General features: G+C 38.5%; 1 protein-coding gene across 1 annotated transcript in view; it reads right to left on the bottom strand.

Annotated features, from left to right (window-relative positions):
* Positions 1–17,900, bottom strand: part of LOC133048439 (contactin-associated protein-like 3) — a 225,642-nt gene extending 207,742 nt beyond the window's left edge. The window contains exon 1 of the mRNA XM_061132107.1: positions 17,730–17,900. Within this exon, the coding sequence (XP_060988090.1) occupies positions 17,730–17,814 (85 nt within the window). The 5' untranslated portion in view covers positions 17,815–17,900. The remainder of the gene's footprint in view (positions 1–17,729) is intronic.
* Positions 17,901–22,592: the final 4,692 nt, after the last annotated feature.

Below are 22,592 nucleotides of genomic sequence, written 5' to 3'. Positions count from 1 at the left end.
AAGGTGTTGAAGGGTACAAACTAGTATCAAGGCACAAATAAGCCATAGAGGTCTAATTAACAGTATAATGAATATAGATCACAGTAGTGTAGTATAATTATCAGTTCAGTTCAATTCAGTCACTCAGTCATGTCTGACTCTTTGTGACCCCATGGACTGCAGCACGCCAGGCTTCCCTGTCCATCACCAACTTCCAGAGTTTACTCAAACTCATGTCCATTGAGTAAACGATGCCATCCAACCATCTCATCATCTGTCATCCCCTTCTCATCCCGCCTTCAATCTTTCCCAGCATCCAGTGAGTCAGTTCTTCACATCAGGTGGCCGAAGTATTGAAGTTTCAGCTTCAGCATCAGTCCTTCCAATGAATATTCAGGACTGATTTCCTTTAGGATGGACTGGTTTGATTTCCTTGCAGTCCAAGGGACTCTCAAGAGTCCTCTCCAACACCACAGTTCAAAAGTATCAATTCTCCAGCACTCAGCTTTCTTTATGGTTCAACTTTCACATCCATACATGACTACTGGAAAAACCATAGCCTTGACTAGATGGACAATGGCAAAGTAATGTCTCTGCTTTTTAATGTGCTGTCTAGGTTGATCATAGCTTTTCTTCCAAAGAGTAAGCATCTTTTAATTTCATGGCTGCAGTCACCATCTGCAGTGATTTTGGAGCCCAAGAAAATAAAGAGCTTAGACGTTCATTTATGTTTATAGGAATGTTTCTTCTAAAAATGCCACGTGACTTTAAAAACTTACAAAATTTTAACAAAAATATAACACCTGGTTCTATAATACTCATTGGAAAAGACCTTGATGCTGGGAGGGATTGGGGGCAGGAGGAGAAGGGGATGACAGAGGATGAGATGGCTGGATGGCATCACTGACTCGATGGGCCGTGAGTTTGAGTAAACTCTGGGAGTTTGTGATGGACAGGGAGGCCTGGCGTGCTGCGATTCATGGGGTCGCAAAGAGTCGGACACGATTGAGCGACTGAACTGAACTATAATACTTGATTCATAAATAGCCATTGTTACATTTTTAGGACAAGACAGATTACACAAGAAACTTTTTGACACTCTATTTGGTAATTTGGGCATTTTCATTGGAAAAAAAATTAAAATAAAATAACTAACATATTCCAAAGTAAAGATTTACTGCTTTGTTGTAGAATAAGTAAACAGAATATACATCATTGCAAAGAAATGTGTACTTGGTGCTTTAAATTATCAACTGGGACTTTCAGAAAGCTTGTCCAACTACAGATAAAAGTCTGTTCACATGCTGTCTTACAATCTGGATACACTTTCCTTTTGTTCCTCCCACCCGCTCCTTCTTCTTTGTCTTCCTCCTTTCCTCTTTTCTTTCTTTTCTCCATGAGAATTAATAGGGGACAGCTGACAAAATGATGTCCATAGCTAAAGGCAGGAAGTACAATCAATTCATTCAAAGTACAAGTATTTGTTATTGACCCTTCCATAAGATGCTGTTTTTCTCATTTTATTGGAGGGAAGAAAAAGCAAGATAGTAATTTCTTTGTAGAGTTCTAAGAATGTGTACAAATCGCATAGGAGAAAAAGAAAAATTTTATATTATGAATTTGGATTCAAGTGATACTTAAAGTTTTAATACAACTAATTCCTGGTAAATATTTTCTGGTTTAATTTACTGAGGTACACTATTATTATAATATAGCATTACTGTTTAATGCAATGTTTACCTAAAAATATTTAAATATTAATAGTAACAGTTCATTGAAAACTTGGGTCTCTGCCCAAAAAATTTCCATAAAACAATCATTTTGTTTAATTGTTCATGTTTATTCAAAAGTGTAGGGCACTGTTGTTATGAGAGTGAAAAATCCAGTCATTTTAGGAATTGTGTATGTGTGTATGCATGCCCATGAGCACATATGTTTAAGTAAATACAAAATTAGATTACTATTGAATAAAGAAGTGCATTCTCATATCTCATTAGATTCATGTATAAAGATAAAATACCTATTTGGTGTTATTTTCACAAGGTACAGTAAATATTTCTTTAAAAATGTGCCTGAAGAGTGTGTTTTTTACTAACCTTCCAAACTGTGCTGGTGTGTAGCATTCATGTCAGCTTGAAGGTAAAACGTTTTAATTCAGCAGTAAGTAGAAATTAGAGACTCACAGAGTTTGCTGAATTATACCAGATATGAAAATGGCCTTTTCTTTCGTAAACCTGACTATAGTTTATATATAAGACTACATATAAGCATTATATAAGACTATAGCACTTAAAATTAGTTTATAAAAAATGTCTTTTATAAATCTGTTAACTCAGGGAACTCCAGATTTTTACAGAAAATGCATAATAAGATCCAAATTCATTTCTATTTAAAAATCTGAGAAATAGCTAACTGTTTTAATCACTCACAGAAAAATGCTTCAATTAGTTTTCAGCAATAATAACTGGTGATTGTTTCTAAGTATACTAGTCTGATGGCAGAGGTGTGAATTAAATTGTGTCACCCAAATCCTCACAGAGGTGCTACTCATCAACCTTTATGGTTTTCATGGGTAAGCTCCCACAAGCCAACAGAGTCCAGAAAACAACTAAGTTGGGTAAAACAAACAAACAAACAGAAACCACACACGCTTAAATACGCTCTTTCACTCATTCTAAAATACAAGCACCCCTTTTTAAACCATGAATACCCTTGCTAGCAGATGAAAAGAAGAATTTTTTTTCATTAAAAACATGCAACCATATTAAAACATGAAATAGAAAACATTTGTCTAAAGAGTTAAATCAGTTTCACGATTTTGAAAAGCACAGAAAATATCACATTTAATTTGTTTCTACTGATCCATCCTATTTATAACACAATTTTAATCTCAGTTTTTTCAGTTAAATTTGACCTATTTCTCCAAGAATATTAACAAGAATTTAGACTCCCTCTTTATCTTCTCTGCTCATGTTTTATGATGGTTTAAACAATAGTTTTTAGTTAAAAAGTTATTTTCCTCAGAACTCATATTTATTTCTATATTTCTTTCTGCTTCTGGTATTACTGCTTTGCTGAGGTCAAACTAGCTCTCATTCTTTTATAGAAAATCAGTTTATATCATTATTGTTAGTGGTTTAAAATGTGGCCATGTTTCTAGGTGTGTATATGTTTGTGTGTGTGTGCGTTTCTGTTTTAATAATTGTTTTCCATTCATCTAACTCAGCATAATATGAGCTTTTATAATTGAGACAACATTATTCTTTATTGTTTTAAGAAATTTTCTTTTTTGCTACTAATTTTTAAATTATTGAACCTGCTTTATTGCTAAGTAAAAATATAAATATTCCATAAGTAATTGAAAAGTCTGCAGATTTTTCATGTAGAATATTTACACCCTGTCCCTTAACTTGGCTTTCCTATTTTCCATCTCTTTATCTGACTGTAGTTTACACTGGTTATTTATCTCAAATTTGTCTTCTAATTTGCTGAGTCTCTCTTTACTTGGGTGTAAACTGCTGTTTCAGCATCTACTAAATTCTTTATTTCCGTGATTCCGCTTTTCATTTCTCTATACTGCTCTTTTTCAGTTCTACTTGATCATTTTGATAATCTCTTATTCTTTCCATTCTTTTAGTCTTTTATTTCTTTATACATATAAAACATTTTGTATCTTAAATCTATTTCAATATCTACATTTAGTTTGGTTTGATTTAGTAGCCTGTTATTTCTGCTGATTTTTACTCATGGTGACTTGTTTCCTCATGCATTTGATGTTTTCATTTTTATTGTGAGCTTATGTTTCCGGGAAATGGATCCGTATGCCTAGATGACTGCATTCAACAGAAAGACATGAAGAGAAAGCGCCATAAGTAGAGGGACGGGAAAGTGAAAATCCTGATGTAAGAACGCCAGCGTAGGTAGGTGGTTGTAGTTTAGGGTCAGTTAAAAGAGGGATTGGGATCAATAAGTGAAGAGAAGTCACCTTTCAAGGAATAAGTGAGTGAATGAGTGTGTGTTATGAGAGAAGACTTGAAAAGCCCTACCAGAAATGCAAGATCATCAGGTAAGTCATCTTTAGGAAGATTACTCTGGCAGCAGGATGGCAAATGGATTAGAAGGAGGTAAGGCAGAGACAGGAAATCATGGAGAAAATAGTAGTAAATGCCAGAGATACGGAGAGCCTGAACAAGTCAGTGATGAGATAACTGAAGAAAAGGGACATAAGAAAATTCAAGACACAGAGCTAAACTTAACCTTTTAAAAATCAACCACAGGGGTTGAACCTGGACCCATGACAGTGAAAGCCCAGAGATTTAACCCCTGGATTACATAGTTTTATTAATACAATTTATACATTTAATGTGGATAAGTACACATAAAGTGTCAGTTTCTCCACAGCCTTACCAACACTTAAGTGTCTAAAAAAAAAACAGTCATTCTGACATGTGTGAGATGATATCTCTTTGTGGTTTTGATTTACATTTCCCTGATGATTGACAATGTCAAGCATTTTTTCATATACCTATTGCCATTTGTGTGTCTTCTTTAGAGAAATGTCTATTCAAGCCCTTGGCCAATTTTTTAATTGAGTTATTAGGTTTTAAGTTTGTTGGGTTTTTTTTTCTCTTAAGTTGTAGGAGTTCCTTATGATTTTTGGAAATTAATGCCTTATATAATTTGTGCTAGCTTGCTTTTTCACTCTGTTGATCTTTCATTTGGTTTGTGGAAGCTTTTTAGTTTGATATATTCCCACTTGTCTATTTTTGCTTTGTTGCCTATACTTTTTTTTCCATTTATTTTTATTAGTTGGAGGCTAATTACTTTACAATATTGTAGTGGTTTTTGCCATACATTCAAAAGTACTGTTGCCTGTACTTTTGATGTCATATCCATGAACTCACAAAACAATGTGCTTTTATTTTGTTATGGAGCTAAGATATCACATATCTAAAATGTAATTCCTATCTGGTGATGATGTTACACCATTACACATAGTAAAATAAATTCAGATAAATAAATTTTAAAAAATAAAATAAATAAAAATCAACCAGTAATGCTCTCTTTCCAAAGATCCACACCAATGTTTTCATCCCCTTTCTAATACAGATAACATCCCAAAGCATTCAAAGTATATTTTACTTGGAAGACTAACATTCATTTCACAATCATAAATGTTAGACTATTGACGGTCATATACTACATGTCTTAGAAGACTTCAAGAAAACAGCCAGATTACAAGAACTTAATGTTTCAGGGGTATACTGTCTTGATCTGGGGAACTGTTCTCAGCTAATGAAAAAATGTTAAAAACTTGAAAGACGTTTTCAAGATTAAAGTTGCTAATGCCAAATTAATCAAGTAGCCAAATCAGAAAAGCTTTATTGTTTAGAAATATGATATTACAGAAAGCTGAAACATTTCAGTATACTGTTAGAGTTTTTCATTCTGTAACATAAACTTCTTTTTAATATTATCCTTTTGTAATAATATCTTAATCTGCACTATTAGTGGCAACACTTTGGACAACAGAAATACCCAAAGATGTTTACATCTTTCCCTAAAACTGCTTATCTAATTATTCTACCCAAAGTCATGAACCAAAGTCACATTTCTGACTTTACACTTGAGATCAACAGGAGCAATAATGATAATAGCTAAAATTCACTGAGGACTTAATATATTCCAGACAATGTTTACATGTATTAATTAATTCAACCTTCATGTATGCATACTAAGTCTCTTCAGTCGTGTCCAACTTTTGTGACCCTATGGACTGTAATCCAGGCTCCATGGAATTCTCTAGGGAAGAATACTGGAGAGGATTGCCATGCCATCCTCCAGAGGATCTTCCCAACCTAGGAACTGAGCCCGCCTCTCTAATGTCTCCTGCATTAGCAAGTGGGTTATTTCCCACTAGTGCCACCTGGGAAGCCCAATTTAATCTTCAGTCCTATGAGATGGGTTATAATTATTACTCACATTTTTAGAGATAAGAAAACTGAGATACAGAAAGCATAAGTCCATTACCCAAGGTCATGGCAGTGGGCATTCACCTGTGAAGTCAGAATTCCAATCCAAACATTCCTCTCATAACCACTCCACTCTACTGCCTATCTAAAAGTGTGGTTCATTACATTAGTATGTTTGGTTGAACTCTGTAGTTTTATGATGTTTGAAAGAGCTCTGCTAGAATCATCTTCATTTATATTACCTTCACTGTGGCCTTCTGTGTAATTCTCCAAAATAAAAACAATCTTCATTTGAAAACACAGATATTCTCTATGTGACAGCATGTGCATATTGTCATGCCCTTGAGCTAGCTAGTCATAAAAACCTTCAAAGATAATAACAGATTTTGTTGACAATAATAACCAGACTCAGAAATCCCTCAGCCCAGACTGGGGGTGGGGGTGGGGGTCAAGTTTGCAGGCCCAGTGGGAACTTCCTGAAGTTGCAAGTTACTGGTCAGAGAGCCCACGGCTCCTGCTCCCAGAGGCAGGTATGGCTCAAAGAAATTTAGACTCGTGGGTGTCAAAGAAATAACTGGACACCTCACTGAAGGGCAGCGGCCACCTGGCCACATGCAGGTCCTTTGCCCTGATGTTCAGCAAGCCTTTCCCACCTGGATTAGATACTGCTTCAAGTATCAGGGAGACCCTAAGAGCCAGACGTGTGGAGAATGCCACTTTCACACTGCTCCCAGACGCCTCTCTTTCAGGCCCCTCCTGGACATGGAGCCTGGCTGAGATCAGACTGGACCAAGGTCTCCTTGGACACAGTCACCTTGTCTAGTGACACTTGCTGGAAGCGCTCTCTGCTGCTTGTTGGTCCTCGGAAGCTCTCTTGACACTTGGCCTTTGCAAGCTCTCCCTTAGGACTTCACAGCAACTCTTAGAGCACATAACATGCTTTTTAGAAAAGCCTTGGGCTAGAAATTATGTCTGAAATTTTGCTACTAAAAGAAAATAAGACACGCAAAATGAGCCAGTGGATGCTTCCATGAACAAATCAGTGGCTGGTAGAGAGTTCAGGGACAGTCACATGAAAATTCATTTTTATTAGGTCACCTAAAATTAAAAAAAATATAAAATACACAGGGGGATTCTGCAGATCTTCCATATACTTTCAAGGTAGCATGTTTAAAATATATTAATTTCTCCATTTATTTGGTACTTACTGAGTACCAACAGCAGAGCAATGTAGAGACAAAGAAGACTCAGTTTTCAGGAAGTTTAAAATCTGATTAAGGAGGAAGACACTTATCCAACCATCTGTTCTATGAAGCAGATAAGAGCCTGAAAGCTAATACTTTTCATAATAGATGTTAAACTAATTACTTAAATGGATGGTGCATTTTGCTTTCTTTTCAAAGTGATGCAGTCAAAGCACCTGGTCAAGGATCAAGTTGCAGTCACCTCCTGGCTCCTAGCTTGGTCACAAGAAAGCCACCCTTTCCTGTCATAGTAGCTGGAAAACAGCAATCACTGTCAAAACAGTGAAAGTTATAATAGACCTGGGAATCTTGCTGGATGTTTTGTGAAAGAGAATCATTCACACTTTTACTTACCCAAAAATATATATTGAGAACCCACTGTCTTCCAGGACTCACCCCTGTGCTCTGGGGACCATGAAGTGGAAACAACAAAAAAGAAACAGGAAGTCTCTGCTTTCTTGGAGCTTGGGTTGAAGGGATAAATAAATGAGTGCATGTTTAATGCTTCAAGGTGATAAGGACCAAAGTCCAAATAGAAGAAAGCATCACTGTGGCTAGGAAGGCTGACCTTGGATATGGAGCTACCAAGCAGATTGTTGCCTGAGCATCAAGCCAACACTGGGAAGACAGGGTTGAAAGACAAAGAGCGGCTGACACTGATGGCATCACCTCACCTGGCTCTAATCTTGCCTGAAATGAAACGATGTGAGCAATTCGCCTTTTTGTTTAGGTCACTTGCCAATACCCCAGTCCTTGACGCTCCCATTTCTCATTACTCCACATATAATCAAACAACTACTAAGTTCTGAAAGTGTTCTTTACGTGCAGAGTCACTTCTTCCCTCTCACTGCCATCCTCCCACTTCAGTCCTTCTTACACCTTTAAAACGGAGCAACAGCAGAAGGCCTCAGGGTGCCTCCCAGAGGAAGTAGTGAAAGAGGAAGGACCACTCTCTGGCCGACAAAATCCATGCAAGTCGGCCCAGGCAGTCACTAAGCATCACCTCATCTAAGAAAATGGGAGGCTCTGGCATGTGGATGCTGGGAGTTGGGAGGGAGGGTAAGCAAAGGTGGGTAACCCAGTCTTATTCCTAGGAAACTGGGATGGTGATAAATATACAACATATGTCCTTTTCCTGCTCAAGTGCACAATAGTCTGCAGGATGTATCTTCCCACTCCTGCCTCACCTTACAACAAAATTCATGAGGAAAAGCATCTTTTTCTAGACAAACATGCAGCCTCTTTTCCAAAAACTGAATCCAATTAATATCACCTATAAGAACAAGTGAATTCAGTCAATAGCAATGCAAATCTCCCAAAGATCAGATTTTCAGATTTCTTAAAAGAGATCAGTAGCTCATCATGATAAAGCATAGTAAATTATGATAATGAAACATTTACTCTTATAATCTGGAAAATCGATATTATGTTTCTTAACCTTGTACCAGAGTTCAAAATAGATCATTCAACTTTCTCTAATTGGTAACTGACTCTGAGATTTGTCAATTCTACTGTGTTCTATGCCCCTCAATTTTTTTTTCAGAAATGTTCCCTGTAAATTTAAGAATGCAAAAAGTAATTGGTGTTTGCTCCCTTAAACTCTCTTAAATATATCTTAACTAAACTCTTCTTATCCTCTTCAGTCCACCAATTTTTTAACCCCTCACAGTGATGGAACAGTTCACACATAGAGAAGGATATGCTTGAAGTGTCAAGCTCACAGGTTTTCTTATCAGAACGTTCATGAATCAAAACAACATTGCAGAGAAGCCTAAGAATTACTCACACACAGCAGCTGGCTAGCTTGATGACGTTACACAGCTATTTATTTTTCCTTTTTATGTTGTATTACTTTTAGTGTCGCAATGTCCTTAATCTCAAGTTTTTTAATACCAAAAACTCAGCAAAGTAAAGCTACGTGACAAATCTTTAATTTTTATAATCTCCAAGCATTCAAGTAGATGTCAATAGATACATATTGTTTTTCTTAAATCAGCCAAATCTGAGACATTTAAATATTAACAGTTGTTAAAATATTTTCTTCTATAATAGTTTTGATAAAAATGACTTTCTCTGACTTGAATCAAATTATTGAATTATTTTCTAATGCTAATTGGATTCCCTTTATCATATCTACTGGCCCTTAATAGAAAATCCTACCAGCCATCCCTTAGTACTGTATTAACAGGAACCAGGACCCGGGAAGGCCTCAGAGGCAGGTTAAGTGCTGCTGGCTCTAAGGGTGACTGCATACCAGTACCCTAGAACACAGAATACCTCGGACACACGGAGGCGACAGTTTCACCTGGGTTCAACTGGGTCAGGACAGATGTTACATTTCTTGATTGCTCACATACTCAGAAATCCTAAGTAAATAATATTTGCTTTTGCATGGTAGTAAATAAGAAATAGTTCAATCCCACATAACTGGATTTTCACCTAATCCAATCTGTGCCTCTCTTATAACTATTGACAGTTTTTAATTCCATCAGCAGTTCTCTCTGCCCTACCAGAGAGAACTGTGTGTCTGTCCCCTAAGACCCACAGACATATCTGCACACATAAGTGCCATTCTGCCACTTCCCCACCAATTCACCATTCCTTATGTATTCATTCAGCTTAACCTTATCAAGCTCTTTGGTTGCCTGAGGATTTAAAAATGTTAAAAAATCTAATTACAACCTTGAGAGGAGCAGGGGCACCTGATCTGTGTCTCAAGGCAGCAGGTCACTCCTGTAATTCATCTAAACAGCAATATCATGCTTACTTCTAAACTCCAGAGAAACTTTCTATTGAGTCTTTAACACTGTAAGTAGTGAGATGATGCTGAAATGAGGATGTGGGAACACAAGGTCTAAATCACAGCATTATATGGCTACTGAGGTTATTTAAACTGTCACAGACTCAAAATAAGGGTGGGATATTATTTGGAATAAGCCCCTTTCTCCCACAGTGGTCCAGTGAACATGCAGCCTAAAAACCCCTTCTCTTCAGGTGACAGCAACCAAGGAGAGTGATGGAACCACAGTGACGTGTTACCAAAGCCACATCTCAGTAAAACGTGGGTGTGCATATGGTCTCAGTTGCTCAGTCATATCTGACTCTTTGTGACCCCGTAGACTGAAGCCCACCAGGCTCCTCTATCCATGGGATTCTCCGGGCAAGAATACTGGAATGGGTTGCCGTTTCATCCTCCAGGGGATCTTCCCAACCCTGGGATCAAACTCATGTCTCCTGAGTCTCCTGCACTGGGAGGTGGATTCTTTACCACTGTGCCACCTGGGAAGCCCTCAATAAAACTTAGGAACAGATAAATTTAAATATCTGATACACCATTTATCATATCACTAACATGACACATCTGAAAATATTATACTTGCCAGTTAAAAAAGCAAAGATTTTTCATGTTTCTCTCCATAAGTTAGGTATAACTAACACATCCTCCATGAGTATCATATCCTGGCATACTACTGAGTAAAAACTTAATAAAATCCATATTCTGGTAGGATACACCTTTTTTTTTTATTTGTGATTAACAGCCTTGGAGGAATTTTTTTTTTTAATTTGCCCATGAAATGGGCATCTATTTTTAAATAAAAATTATTTAGCTTAAATTTTCAAACTTTTAACTCCAAACTGCTTAAAATGTCAAGTACTTTCTGTTTCAATTCTATTTCAAATCAGTACACTGAAAATACCCATTACCTGGAAACCAAGGAGAGTATTTTCACTGTTTATTGTGAACCAGACTCCCTACTTTATTATTAAAAAGGGAAGTTTCCAATGAACCAGAAAGAAATTTTATTTTAAAGCAACAACCAAACTAAGCATATTTATTATCACAAAAGATTATATTTTTACCTACCAGATATGTGCAATCTGTATGTCAAAGCAATATTTTTAAAAAGTTAAAAACACAGCACATACAAATATAGAACAAATGTATGCTAAAGATTTATAAACTCATTAATGCCTAGTCCAGTAAGAGCATTTTGAGAAACTAGGAATTTACAAGCATTTCTAGAGGAAGGTTAGAATGATATTGCTAGGTTACATAAAGGCTGACCAATGCTCTACAGGGCAATACAACCTTTGTAGTTATCATGTGTACCTGATGGAAAAAGAAATCATCAATTATAATGTCCAAACTCTAATCAAATACTAAATGACCAAGTCAGACAAAGGTGTATTCTTCTAGATACTTAAACAATCATGTGCATCTATTAAACGATTTTCCTGCATAACGTCAGAAGACCATGCTATCATATTATCTGTAATTTTTTTATTTTGTATTGGAGTTCAGTTGACTTGCAATGTATTGATTTTTGCTTAACTTAAAAGTTGTGTATAATTGTTCTTAGCATATTGACTTTAAAACTATGCCATAGAACTCGAACTGGGAAAAACAAGCATGATATTTTGGAAGAATGTATTACACATGGTCTAATGGCATTCAGAGACAGGCAGACATGAGTAATTCAGTTTTTTAAAGTTACCCAACATTGTGCAAAAGACACTGAAAGCAAGCCGCGCTACAGCGGGCCACAGGTGGCAGGTGGAGTGGGAGCACTTCAGAAGTTACTCTAAAGAACGCTAGATGTTGAAGCCAAGCCTTTAAGGGCTCTAAAATGTAAGTAGGTGATCTAGAGGTTAATTTCATACTTGCTTTTCAGGATTTAAATCAGAACTTTAAACCCTGGCTCTATTAATTCCAAATTGTTTGAGCTCTTTTAAACTTTTATAAGTATACTTACATGTTGAAATTCTGATTTTGGTTTAAAGGGAAAGATTCAAGGTAAAACTTGCTCAGTTAACTGAGATTTTTGTTACTGAGAATATCCTTTATTTAGTACTTTTGAATTTTTTTTTTTATTAAGGGATCCCTGATTTGGTGGGCTTCCCTGTGGCTCTGTTGGTAAAGAATCTACCTGCAATGTGGGAGACCTGGGTTCAATCCCTGGGCTGGAAAGATTCCCTGGAGAAGGGAAAGGCTACCCATTCCAGTCTGGCCTGGAGAATTCCATGGACTGTATAGTCCACGGGGTCGCAAAGAGTCAGACACGACTGAGCGACTTTCCTTCCTTCCTGATTTGGTTGATTTCCTCAAAGGAGCAGATTTTCTTAAGCTCCAGTGTTCTCCACGAAACAGGTTTTCAGGTGTGGTAGGGTCACTGACAATCTGTCCTGAGTCCTTAGTCATTATGTCTGTTTGCTTAAAGAGTCTCCCCGAACTGCACAAGCTTCAGGCCCCCCAAGCACCGCTCTAGCCTTGCCTGTTAGCCCATGTTTATAGTCACATGGACTCAGTAAGGTGGTTTTTTTTTTTTGAGGTAAAAACTGCCACTGTTTTCCCTAAATTTTAAAAACATCCTGACCTCAGTATTTCTGAGAAGTTTATTCAAATATGATTTCTTTCTAAAGTCTGTTTACTAGTTTTTTGATTCTTTCCAGAAAGACTGAGCTCCCCATTGCTTACTATGCTTCTGTCCATATTCCATGCTCATTTTCCTCAACACATTTCACCACATCACAAACGGATTCCCTGTTTACTTGTTCCAGGGGCACATCCTCTGATAGGCTCGCTTCCTAAATCAAGGAACATATTACATATGGTCTAATGCCTTTCAGAAATGGGCAGTCTTAAATAATTCAATCAAAATATGCAACCAAAAAGTTGATATTTTCCTATTCGGATTATTTTTCCTCTTTCTCCCCAAAGATAAGGAAATTCATAAAGAAAGAGTAGATTCACAGGGATAATCCAGATTAATTTGGAGGAGCAGACTCACTTCAGATAAACGTTAAGCACACCATGAGACAAAAAGAAGCCTGCTCCAGCTGAAACATGAGCAGGATTTCAGTCCATGCCATCCACGGTGAAGACTCCTTTAAGGACTATACGGTCACAGCACACATAGCACGACCTGAGGCTGATGGTGAGACTCAGCAGTAAAGTATGTGATGGCACTTAGCAAATAACCACACAGGATCTGTGCCCACTGAGATGACAAAGAGCTCTGAAAACAATATCCTCAAGGAGGCACATGTGACAAACACACTATCAGACATTCACCTAAAGTCTCGTGATTTTACACTTCTTAGCAGTTGTAGCATTATGTCCAGTTCCTCCATTCTGCTTGCATTTACCTTTATACCAAATTCTTCAGGTTAATCATATTATTGGGTTAGGACAATTCATACAATGTGTCTCACTATTATACTAAATATATTATTTTTATTTCAAAATAATAATATTGTGTGATAATTTCTATTAGAGGAATATAATAATAAACTTTCATTAAAGATGATACAATAACACTTTAGCACATAAGGAAGCCAACCCTCCAATGAAGAAATGATTCAAATCTGATACAAATCTTCAAACTGAGGTGCTAATACATTTGTTGCTTAGATCAAGCATTAGCTATCACATGAAGATCACAGGTTTGTTTTCCATGTTGGCCAGCAACCCTCAATCATGGGCAGAGACCTCTCACACATATGTAGGAATTAAGAGAAGAGATATTGATGGATAAAAACAAATCCTGATTTTCACTCCTAAAACAGTCATTCAAATTGTATTCCCCACCTGCCATGGGCCAGAATATATCTTTTTCCCCCCTAATAACAAGGACACTTTCGACAAGGGAAGGAAACAAAATGAAGATTCTAGAGAAAATTACAAGGTGGAGTTGAGTGGGTCATACTCATTAAATTGAATCCCTTCGTCTATAAATGTCATCATTCATGTTAAATAATCACCATCAACAGCAGTTGAAATGTCTAACACAGGCTTCAGTCCTTTTTTCTTTTCAGTGGGGAGTAGGGTTAAGGAGGACAGCAACCTCTGGGAAAATAATTCAACTGTAAATTAACTTCCAATTGTGTTGTTCCTTAATAGGAAAGACTGACCATTACTCCTCAAAGTGATATGTGATCCAGGAAACTGATTTACAACACTAAATATGCAATCAAAGTATTGACATCTTCTTATTCAGATTATACCTCTTCTTCTCCTCCCCCTTTCCCCAAAGATCTGGAAATTCACGAAGAAATAGTAGATTCACAGGGATAATCCTAAAGCAGAGAGCTACTGCCTTCTTCCACTTGTGGCTCATAGTGGGAAGTAAGTGAACCAACCACTGTCTTCACATCTTCTCACAAACAGGACTCGAACTTGGGGTCTTTTTCTAACTTTCCTCTTCGGTTCCATTTAAGAGGAGAGCCCCACTTGAATAACACTTTCATCTTGACTAAGTACAGAAAGTTCTAGAAGGCAAACCAAGTAGCAGTGGATGATTTTTAAATATCAAGTCCTAGGTCAAAATCTGGAGATGCTGCCCATTCAACTTGTTTTATCTTCAAAAAGGCAGAGGTTTTATATATTCATATGTGTATGTGTGTGTATGTGTGTGTATGTGTGTATGTGTGTGTATGTGTGTATATGTGTGTATGTGTGTATATGCATGTGTATGTGTGTATGTGTATATGTGTGTGTATATGCATGTGTATGTGTGTATATGTGTGTATGTGTGTATGTGTGTATAGTGTGTGTGCATGTGTGTGCATGTGTGTATGCATGTGTGTATGTGTGTGTGCATGTTTGTGCATGTGTGTATATGCATGTGTATGTGCGTATATATGTGTGTGTATGTGTGTATATGCATGTGTATGTGTGTATATGTGTGTATGTGTGCATAGTGTGTGTGTGTGTGTGCATGTGTGTATGCATGTATGTGTGTATGTGTGTGTGCATGTTTGTGTATATGCATGTGTGTGTGTGTGTGCATACATACATACATAGAGTCCATGGTTTGGGGTCTTTAGAAACATTACTCTCTCCATGAAGACTTTTCCTGACTTAAAACTTCCCATTAATTGTAAAGATTCATTTCAAAACATGGGTAATTTCTGAGATGCCAAATGTTTCAAGCAAGTCTTATATCTTGAGAGGATGTCTTATGGCAGAATCTCACCCAGGCTGACCCGTCTGTATGATTTACTACTGAGAACAAGTTGTAAACAGAGCAAACATGTCTCTGGATCCTTTGGGGGGAAAGATCTGTACCTTTTTAAATTTTACAAGCAGTTATCATTAATTTCTTATTAGGGCTCAAAAATATTTCATTTTTGTTAGTTTTAAAATCCTGTCTGAAAGGATTACTTGAGTTCTTAAAATATTTCTTAGGAATAAAAAGGTTAGCCATCAAAAGCCTTGAGCAATGCTGATGTTTATTTCTTCTTCATAAGCCTAAATCCCATCCAGGTGGCAAACTCCTTTTTAGAATTTCTCAAATGATGGGACAGGACTGAAAAACACAAAAACAAAACTCTACCTTGACTTAAGTAATAACAAATTTCAAATACATGCTTGAAACACTTTGCTTGTATATAAATCTACATATACAAACAAACACCTCACAAACATTCTAGAGTTAAGGAAAAACCCAGTTGATCCAATTAGCTAGTATGGATTATAATGAGATCCACTGGCCTTTGAAGCTATGGTTACAAAAGATACTGTCAAATGTAATTACCAAGGAATTATCACTTTGTGTAGTCTCTATGAACCTTTAAGTCTGCAAAGTCATTTAAATATATACTTCACACTTGATCAACTGTAACAGCCATCTGTGTGGTAATCAAGGATTTTAACTATAGAATCTCAAATGTTCTTAACAATGCAAATTTACATAGGTACTTTTAATTCACTGAACTTTAAAGAAGAGTACTAAATACATCTAAATAAAACAGAGGCTGAAAAGTTAAAACTAGCAATGATATTTGAAGAGTCAGCCAGAGATCCAGGTGGCCTGAGCTGGGAGACACAGCCAACTCAGAAAGGGATGTCTGCCTGGCTACTCAGACACGGAGCACCTCAGAGCAAGTGACTGTTAAAAAAAGATGCTCAGTATGAAGAACATTATACCTCTGTGGATTTCGGGAGACAAAACACAAACAGAAAAAAATAAATATACAAACAACTGATCTTGCCAGTATCTTGTAATCACATCTAAGGAAACAGGAAAGGCAGCTCAGAACTCTGCTTAGCTTACAAGGGAAGGACTGTTGAAGCTGCTTCCTTTAAGGAAGAGTGACCTCCAGTGACTTTAATTGCACCTCAGGGTACTGCATTCAATTATTCTACAATTCCTTCATACTAGCAAATCATTCAGTACTAGTCATTTTTAAGTTCTCAGCAAAGTGACAAAGTGACTGCAGGACCTAGGATTTCATGTAAATGCCCTCATTTTAATTAACTCATGGAAGTTGTACACAAAGATAACTAAAATTGTGTCTGAAACAGGGCAGGATTTGCTAATGCTCATTTTTAGGAGTGACTCACATAATATGGCATTAAATGAGCTAATACTAAATGATGACAGCACAAAAGTATCACAGACTGGATATACGGATGAATGTTGGAAGGGTAACTGTATTTGTACAAAATGCTTTTCACTTTAGCGCAAACTTCACCGTGAGGGCAGAGTCGTTTCCCCTCCCCCACTCCAGCTAAATCTGGATATCCAGAAACAAGGTCAGTTTCTAACATACCTACTAGCACTTTCTTGAAATGCATACTAGCTTACCTTACTCCCTACAACTTGATTTTTTAAAAATTATTCAAGGGAATAGGGTGTGGAAGGAGGGCATGGGGTCTTTCTTAAAATCTCTCAAGGAAAGAAAAACCCTGTGATGGAGATTTTAATCTGAATAACACTTGGAAAACTTTTTCTGATTTTCAGAGTAAAATGCCCTGAGGTCAGCTGAATCGGTTTGGCTAGCATCTTCATATCACTCACCGTGCTAGTTCAGAACTGAGGGGTTAACACATCTTCACGGAACCAACAAAATCAGAAACACAACAGATCACAATATACAAGCATGTACACTTGCAAATGAACCTGAATGGCAGGTTTTACTTTTCCTTTCAGCAAAAGCCATCTACCTTTGACGGGTCCATCCTTACCGGAATTCTGACTATCCAGGTTCGCCATCTGAGCTCTGCTGCGGAGCCCGCCGCCTGTGCAGCGCCGGAGTTCTCGGTACCCAATTCCGCAGAGCTCCAGCGGCAACCGTCTATGCTAATGCAGGACCCGGCCAGGCCGGCCAACGATTTTCTTTCTTACAGAAATCCAACAAAATGCATTGGTATTAAAAAGAAATAAATGACCACATTGGCATGATCTTCTCTCCTTTCTCTCTCTGGTCTCTGTCCGCCTCAATATTCTCATGCTAATTTTAGGTTTTACTAGAACTTGAGCTTTCTCAATGAATATTCAAAACAACAGCACAGAGGCAAAATTCAGCTCACAGACAAAAAGTCAAACAGGCTTTGTGTTTCATAGACCCGACAAGTGGGAAAACCATTGTAAACCGTCCTATCCAAGCGTTGGGACTTGGCGATGTTTTTTAAATGCCTCATTTTCAGAAACAGGACAGCTAGTCCATTTGTAAATTCAATTATTATTATTGTTTAATAACACGAATTCTAAGTTGTCAGCATAAGTTTTAAAAGACGTGCTGTACTCACAAGTATTCCCTGCTGCTAATGTACTCCAGGGCCGGGCAGACAAAAGAAAGAGCATCCTGAGAAAGCTTCCCGCGACAGGGTCCATGCTCCAAGTCGCCGGGGCTCCCCCACCCCAAAAACCCAGGGTGTCCGGGCAGGTGCTCTGCGCTGGGGTCTGCCTGCTCCCTCCCTCGCGGGGTCGCCAGCGCTTCCTGCTCAGCTCTCGGCGAACCCGAGCCCGCGCAGCCGGCGGGGCGGGAGCCCCAACCTGCAGCCACGCCCCCAGCCCAGCCCCCCACCCCCACTCCACCGGCTCCTGCCGCGCTGGAGCTCCGCGAGGCCCGGGCGCCCCTGGCGGTGGCGGGCGGAAGTGCGAGTCAGATGGTTGAAGGTCTTCGACCTGAACTCTCTACAGAGGACGCTGGGGAGGTCGCTCTGGATCCGAAGTCTTAGCTCCTTCACCCGCAGGTTTCCCATTCTCGGCAGCTGAGCGGGTCAATGGGCTTCAGTCTAAGGAGACCGAGCTTCACCATGGGGACGATGCTTGAGCACGCGCACTGATGGTAGGAAAAGTGTTTTTTTGTTGTTGTTGTTTTTTTAGTTGAAAAGAAGGTTAGGACACGTAATCAGGTTTGAAGGAAATATTTACATGTATTGAGAACTGTTGCAAAAAAGACTTTTTGCTTTCTCATTTAATGATTCGTGTTTTTAAAAACCCTATTATAGTAATCATTTAAAAATATGTAGCGTTATATATACAGTGTTATATATCAAAACATATTTCAATAAAGGGGAAATAAAAATTAAATACATAATTTTAAAAAACTACCCCACTGCTACTATAATGTCATCATTTTATTATGTGTATTCCTACTTGGAGATTTGAGAGTTATGGTCTGCAGATACAGAAAACTAAACACTGGCACCCTGGGAGAAGGAATCTTATTCCAAACATCATCATGGAAGTGACCTTATATTAAGGAGGTAAATTGAATACACTTAATTGATGAATGAAGAGTTTTGTATCAACTTCTGTATACTGTGTGTGTATTGCTTTTCACTCAAATTCTTCAATAACAATTCCCCAAAGCATCATACTAAAAAGTAAAGCAATGTAAAAGGCATCACAAATAAATAAAGATTTCAGAGTATACAGATAGAGGCCTGTTGTTCCATGGAGTCAGAAGGATTTCAAGATCCATGACTTTGAAATAAGCCTGGCGGCCTCCTCTATTTTCTGAAGAGGCTGCCAGCAGGTGTAAATGAAGGCAGTGTGAACATAGCATCACTAGGGTCAATACTCTCCTAAAACTGGGACCAGGCTCATAGCGATGTGCTGAGACTTATGAACAGGCTCCAGGCATTCTTGCACCATCCAAACTGATCGGAACATGAAAGGAACTTTAGCTTTGAGCAGGGCATTATATGCCTGAACACAAAGCAGAGAAGGTGTTTCTATTATTTCTCTTCTGCAACCTGAGTAAAAAACAAAACGGGAATAGAAAATGAAAATAACTTGGAAAGGTCACAAGAATTTACAAGTAGAACTGCTGAGAATTTGCCCAAGTATGGAGATTCTGATCTCAACTTTCTAGATTTTCCATTCCTATTCAGGGCTCCTGGGAGTCATGAACTCTTCCCACCCAACCAGCCACCCCATTAAGCAACAGGCCTGGGGAAACACTGACAGCAAATCTTGCTTGAAGGGTGCATTTAGAACCTTGAAAAAAGACACAAGCAGTAGAATGGCCTGCATTCATTAAACACACATATTTTCAGTATCTACTACATATCCCAGGACCTGAATATTTTATTTCTAATTTTAAAATAATGATTTACATTAAGTGTTCATTATTTTTTAAAGCCTATACACCAGTCTGTGTTTGATCTAAATAGATGGTCACAGCATTCCTTTGAAGTAAATGTTATATGCCCATTTAATGGATAGGCAGACTAACTTCAGAGAGTTTAAAGGATGTGTCACAAAGCAAGTCAGACTTAAAACCAGATCAGCTGAGCTCTGAAACCCCTTCTCATGGGCCCTAAGGTGTCTGAAACAGAAAAGTTGTCAGCTGTGAAAACGTTTCATCTTTAACAGGAAATCCATTTAAAATAGGTTAGTAGACACCTCTATAATTAAAACCAATTAAATTAAAACCCAAAAAGGGCAATGCTGCTAAATTACTTGAGCAGGCATTCGGGATGGAGTTTCACAAATAAAAGATGAAACAACATACAAGAGATTGAGACTTGCAGCAGATGCCCTTGTGCAGTGTACAACATCGATCTCTGGACAGACATCAGCTCTGGAGCCACTGCATGACCTTCTAAGACAAGGGCCGCCCTAAGTGAGGAAGGCTGAAAGCAGTGCCCAAAGCGGGGACTTGCTAGAAGACAGCTGATGGAAAACTCCTGGTTTTACCCTTTAGAGCTGCCTTCTTTAGTCGAGTTTCCCCAGTGGCTCAAACATAATCTGTCTGCAATGCAGGAGACTCGGCTTTTATTCCTGGGTCGGGAAGATCCACTGGAGAAGGGAATGGCAATCTACTCCAGTGTTCTTGCCTAGAAATCCCAGGGGCAGAGGATCCTGGCGGGCTACAGTCCATGGGGTCCCAAAGACTGGTACACGACTAAGCAACTAACTCTTTCTTTAGTTGGAGACTTTGTGGCTTCACTTTTCTTGTTTGTAAAATGGTGATGATAACCAATCACAGAACCATTGTGAAATTACAGATATGAAACCCCCCACGAACTGCTGCAGCCTACTGAGCATTCCATATGCCAGCCACACAGCTGCCCTGGGAGCTGATACCCGCCTGTGAGACCCTCTCCAAGGCAAACCACTCAATATCATGGTAATCATTATAGGTGACTGGAATGCGAAAGTAGGAAATCTAGAAGCACCTGGAGTAACAGGCAAATTTGGCCTTGGAGTACAGAATGAAGCAGGGCAAAGGCTAATAGAGTTCTGCCAAGAGAATGCACTGGTCATAGCAAACACCCTCTTCCAACAACACAAGAGAAGACTCTACATGTGGACATCACCAGATGGTCAACACTGAAATCAGATTGATTATATTCTTTGCAGCCAAAGATAGAGAAGCTCTATACAGTCAGCAAAAACAAGACGGGGACCTGACTGTGTCTCAGGTCATGAACTCCTTATTGCCAGATTCAGATTGAAATTGAAGAAAGTGGAGAAAACCACTAGACCATTCAGGTATGACCTAAATCAAATCCCTTATGACTATACAGTGGAAGTGACAAATAGATTTAAGGGACTAGATCTGATAGACAGAGAGCCTGATGAACTGTGGGCGGAGGTTCGTGACATTGTACAGGAGACAGGAATCAAGACCAGCCCCAAGAAAAAGAAATGCAAAAAAGCAAAATGGCTGTCTGAGGAGGCCTTACAAATAGCTGTGAAAAGAAGAGAAGCAAAAAGCAAAGGAGAAAAGGAAAGATATACCCATTTGAATGCAGAGTTCCAAAGAATAGCAGACAGAGGTAAGAAAACCTTCTTCAGTGATCAGTGCAAAGAAATAGAGGAAAACAATAAAATGGGAAAGACTAGAGATCGATTCAAGAAAATTAGAGATACCAAGGGAACATTTCATACAAAGATGGGCTCGATAAAGGATAGAAATGGTATGGACCTAGCAGAAGCAGAAGATATTAAGAAAAGGTGGCAAGAATACACAGAAGAACTGTACAAAAAAGATCCTCATGACCCAGATAATCACGATGGTGTGGTCACTCACCGAGAGCCAGACATCCTGGAATGTGAAGTCAAGTGGGCCTTAGAAAGCATCACTATGAACAAAGCTAGTGGAGGTGATGGAATTCCAGTGGAGCTATTTCAAATCATAAAAGATTATGCTGTGAAAGTGCTGAACTCAATATGTCAGCAAATTTGGAAAACTCAGCAGTGACTACAGGACTGGAAAAGGTCAGTTTTCACTCCAATCCCAAAGAAAGGCAATGCCAAAGAATGTTCAAACTACTGCACAATTGCACTCATCTCACACGCTAGTAAAGTAATGCTTAAAATTCTCCAAGCCAGGCTTCAGCAATATATGAACTGTGAACTCCCAGATGTTCAAGCTGGATTTAGAAAAGGCAGAGGAACCAGAGATCAAATTGCCAACATCTGCTGGATCATCGAAAAAGCAAGAGGGTTCCAGAAAAACATCTATTTCTGCTTTATTGACTATGCCAAAACCTTTGACTATGTGGATCACAATAAACTGTGGAAAACTCTGAAAGAAATGGGAATACCAGACCACCTGATCCACATCTTGAGAAATCTGTATGCAGATCAGGAAGCAACAGTTAGAACTGGAACAACAGACTGGTCCCAGTTAGGAAAAGGAGTATGTCAAGGCTGTATATTGTCACTCTGCTTATTTAACTTATATGCAAAGTACATCATGAGAAGCGCTGGGCTGGAGGAAGCACAAGCTGGAATCAAGATTGCTGGGAGAAATATCAATAACCTCAGATATGCAGATGACACCACCCTTATGGCAGAAAGTGAAGAAGAACTAAAGAGCCTCTTGATGAAAGTGAAAGAGGAGAGAGAAAACATTGGCCTAAATCTCAAGATTCAGAAAACTAAGATTATGGCATCTGGTCCCATCACTTCATGGGAAATAGATGGGGAAACAGTGGAAACAGTGAGAGACTATTTTTCTGGGCTCCAAAATCACTGCAGATGGTGACTGCAGCCATGAAATTAAAAGACACTTACTCCTTGGAAAGAAATTATGACCAACCTAGACAGCATATTAAAAAGCAGAGACATTACTTTGCCAACAAAGGTCCATCTAGTCAAGGCTATGGTTTTTCCAGTGGTCATGTATGGATGTGAGAGTTGGACTATAA

The sequence above is a fragment of the Dama dama genome, chromosome 29, assembly GCF_033118175.1.
Source record: "Dama dama isolate Ldn47 chromosome 29, ASM3311817v1, whole genome shotgun sequence".
In the NCBI taxonomy this organism is placed as follows: Eukaryota; Metazoa; Chordata; class Mammalia; order Artiodactyla; family Cervidae; genus Dama; species Dama dama.
This window is presented reverse-complemented; position numbering and strand designations above follow the sequence as displayed.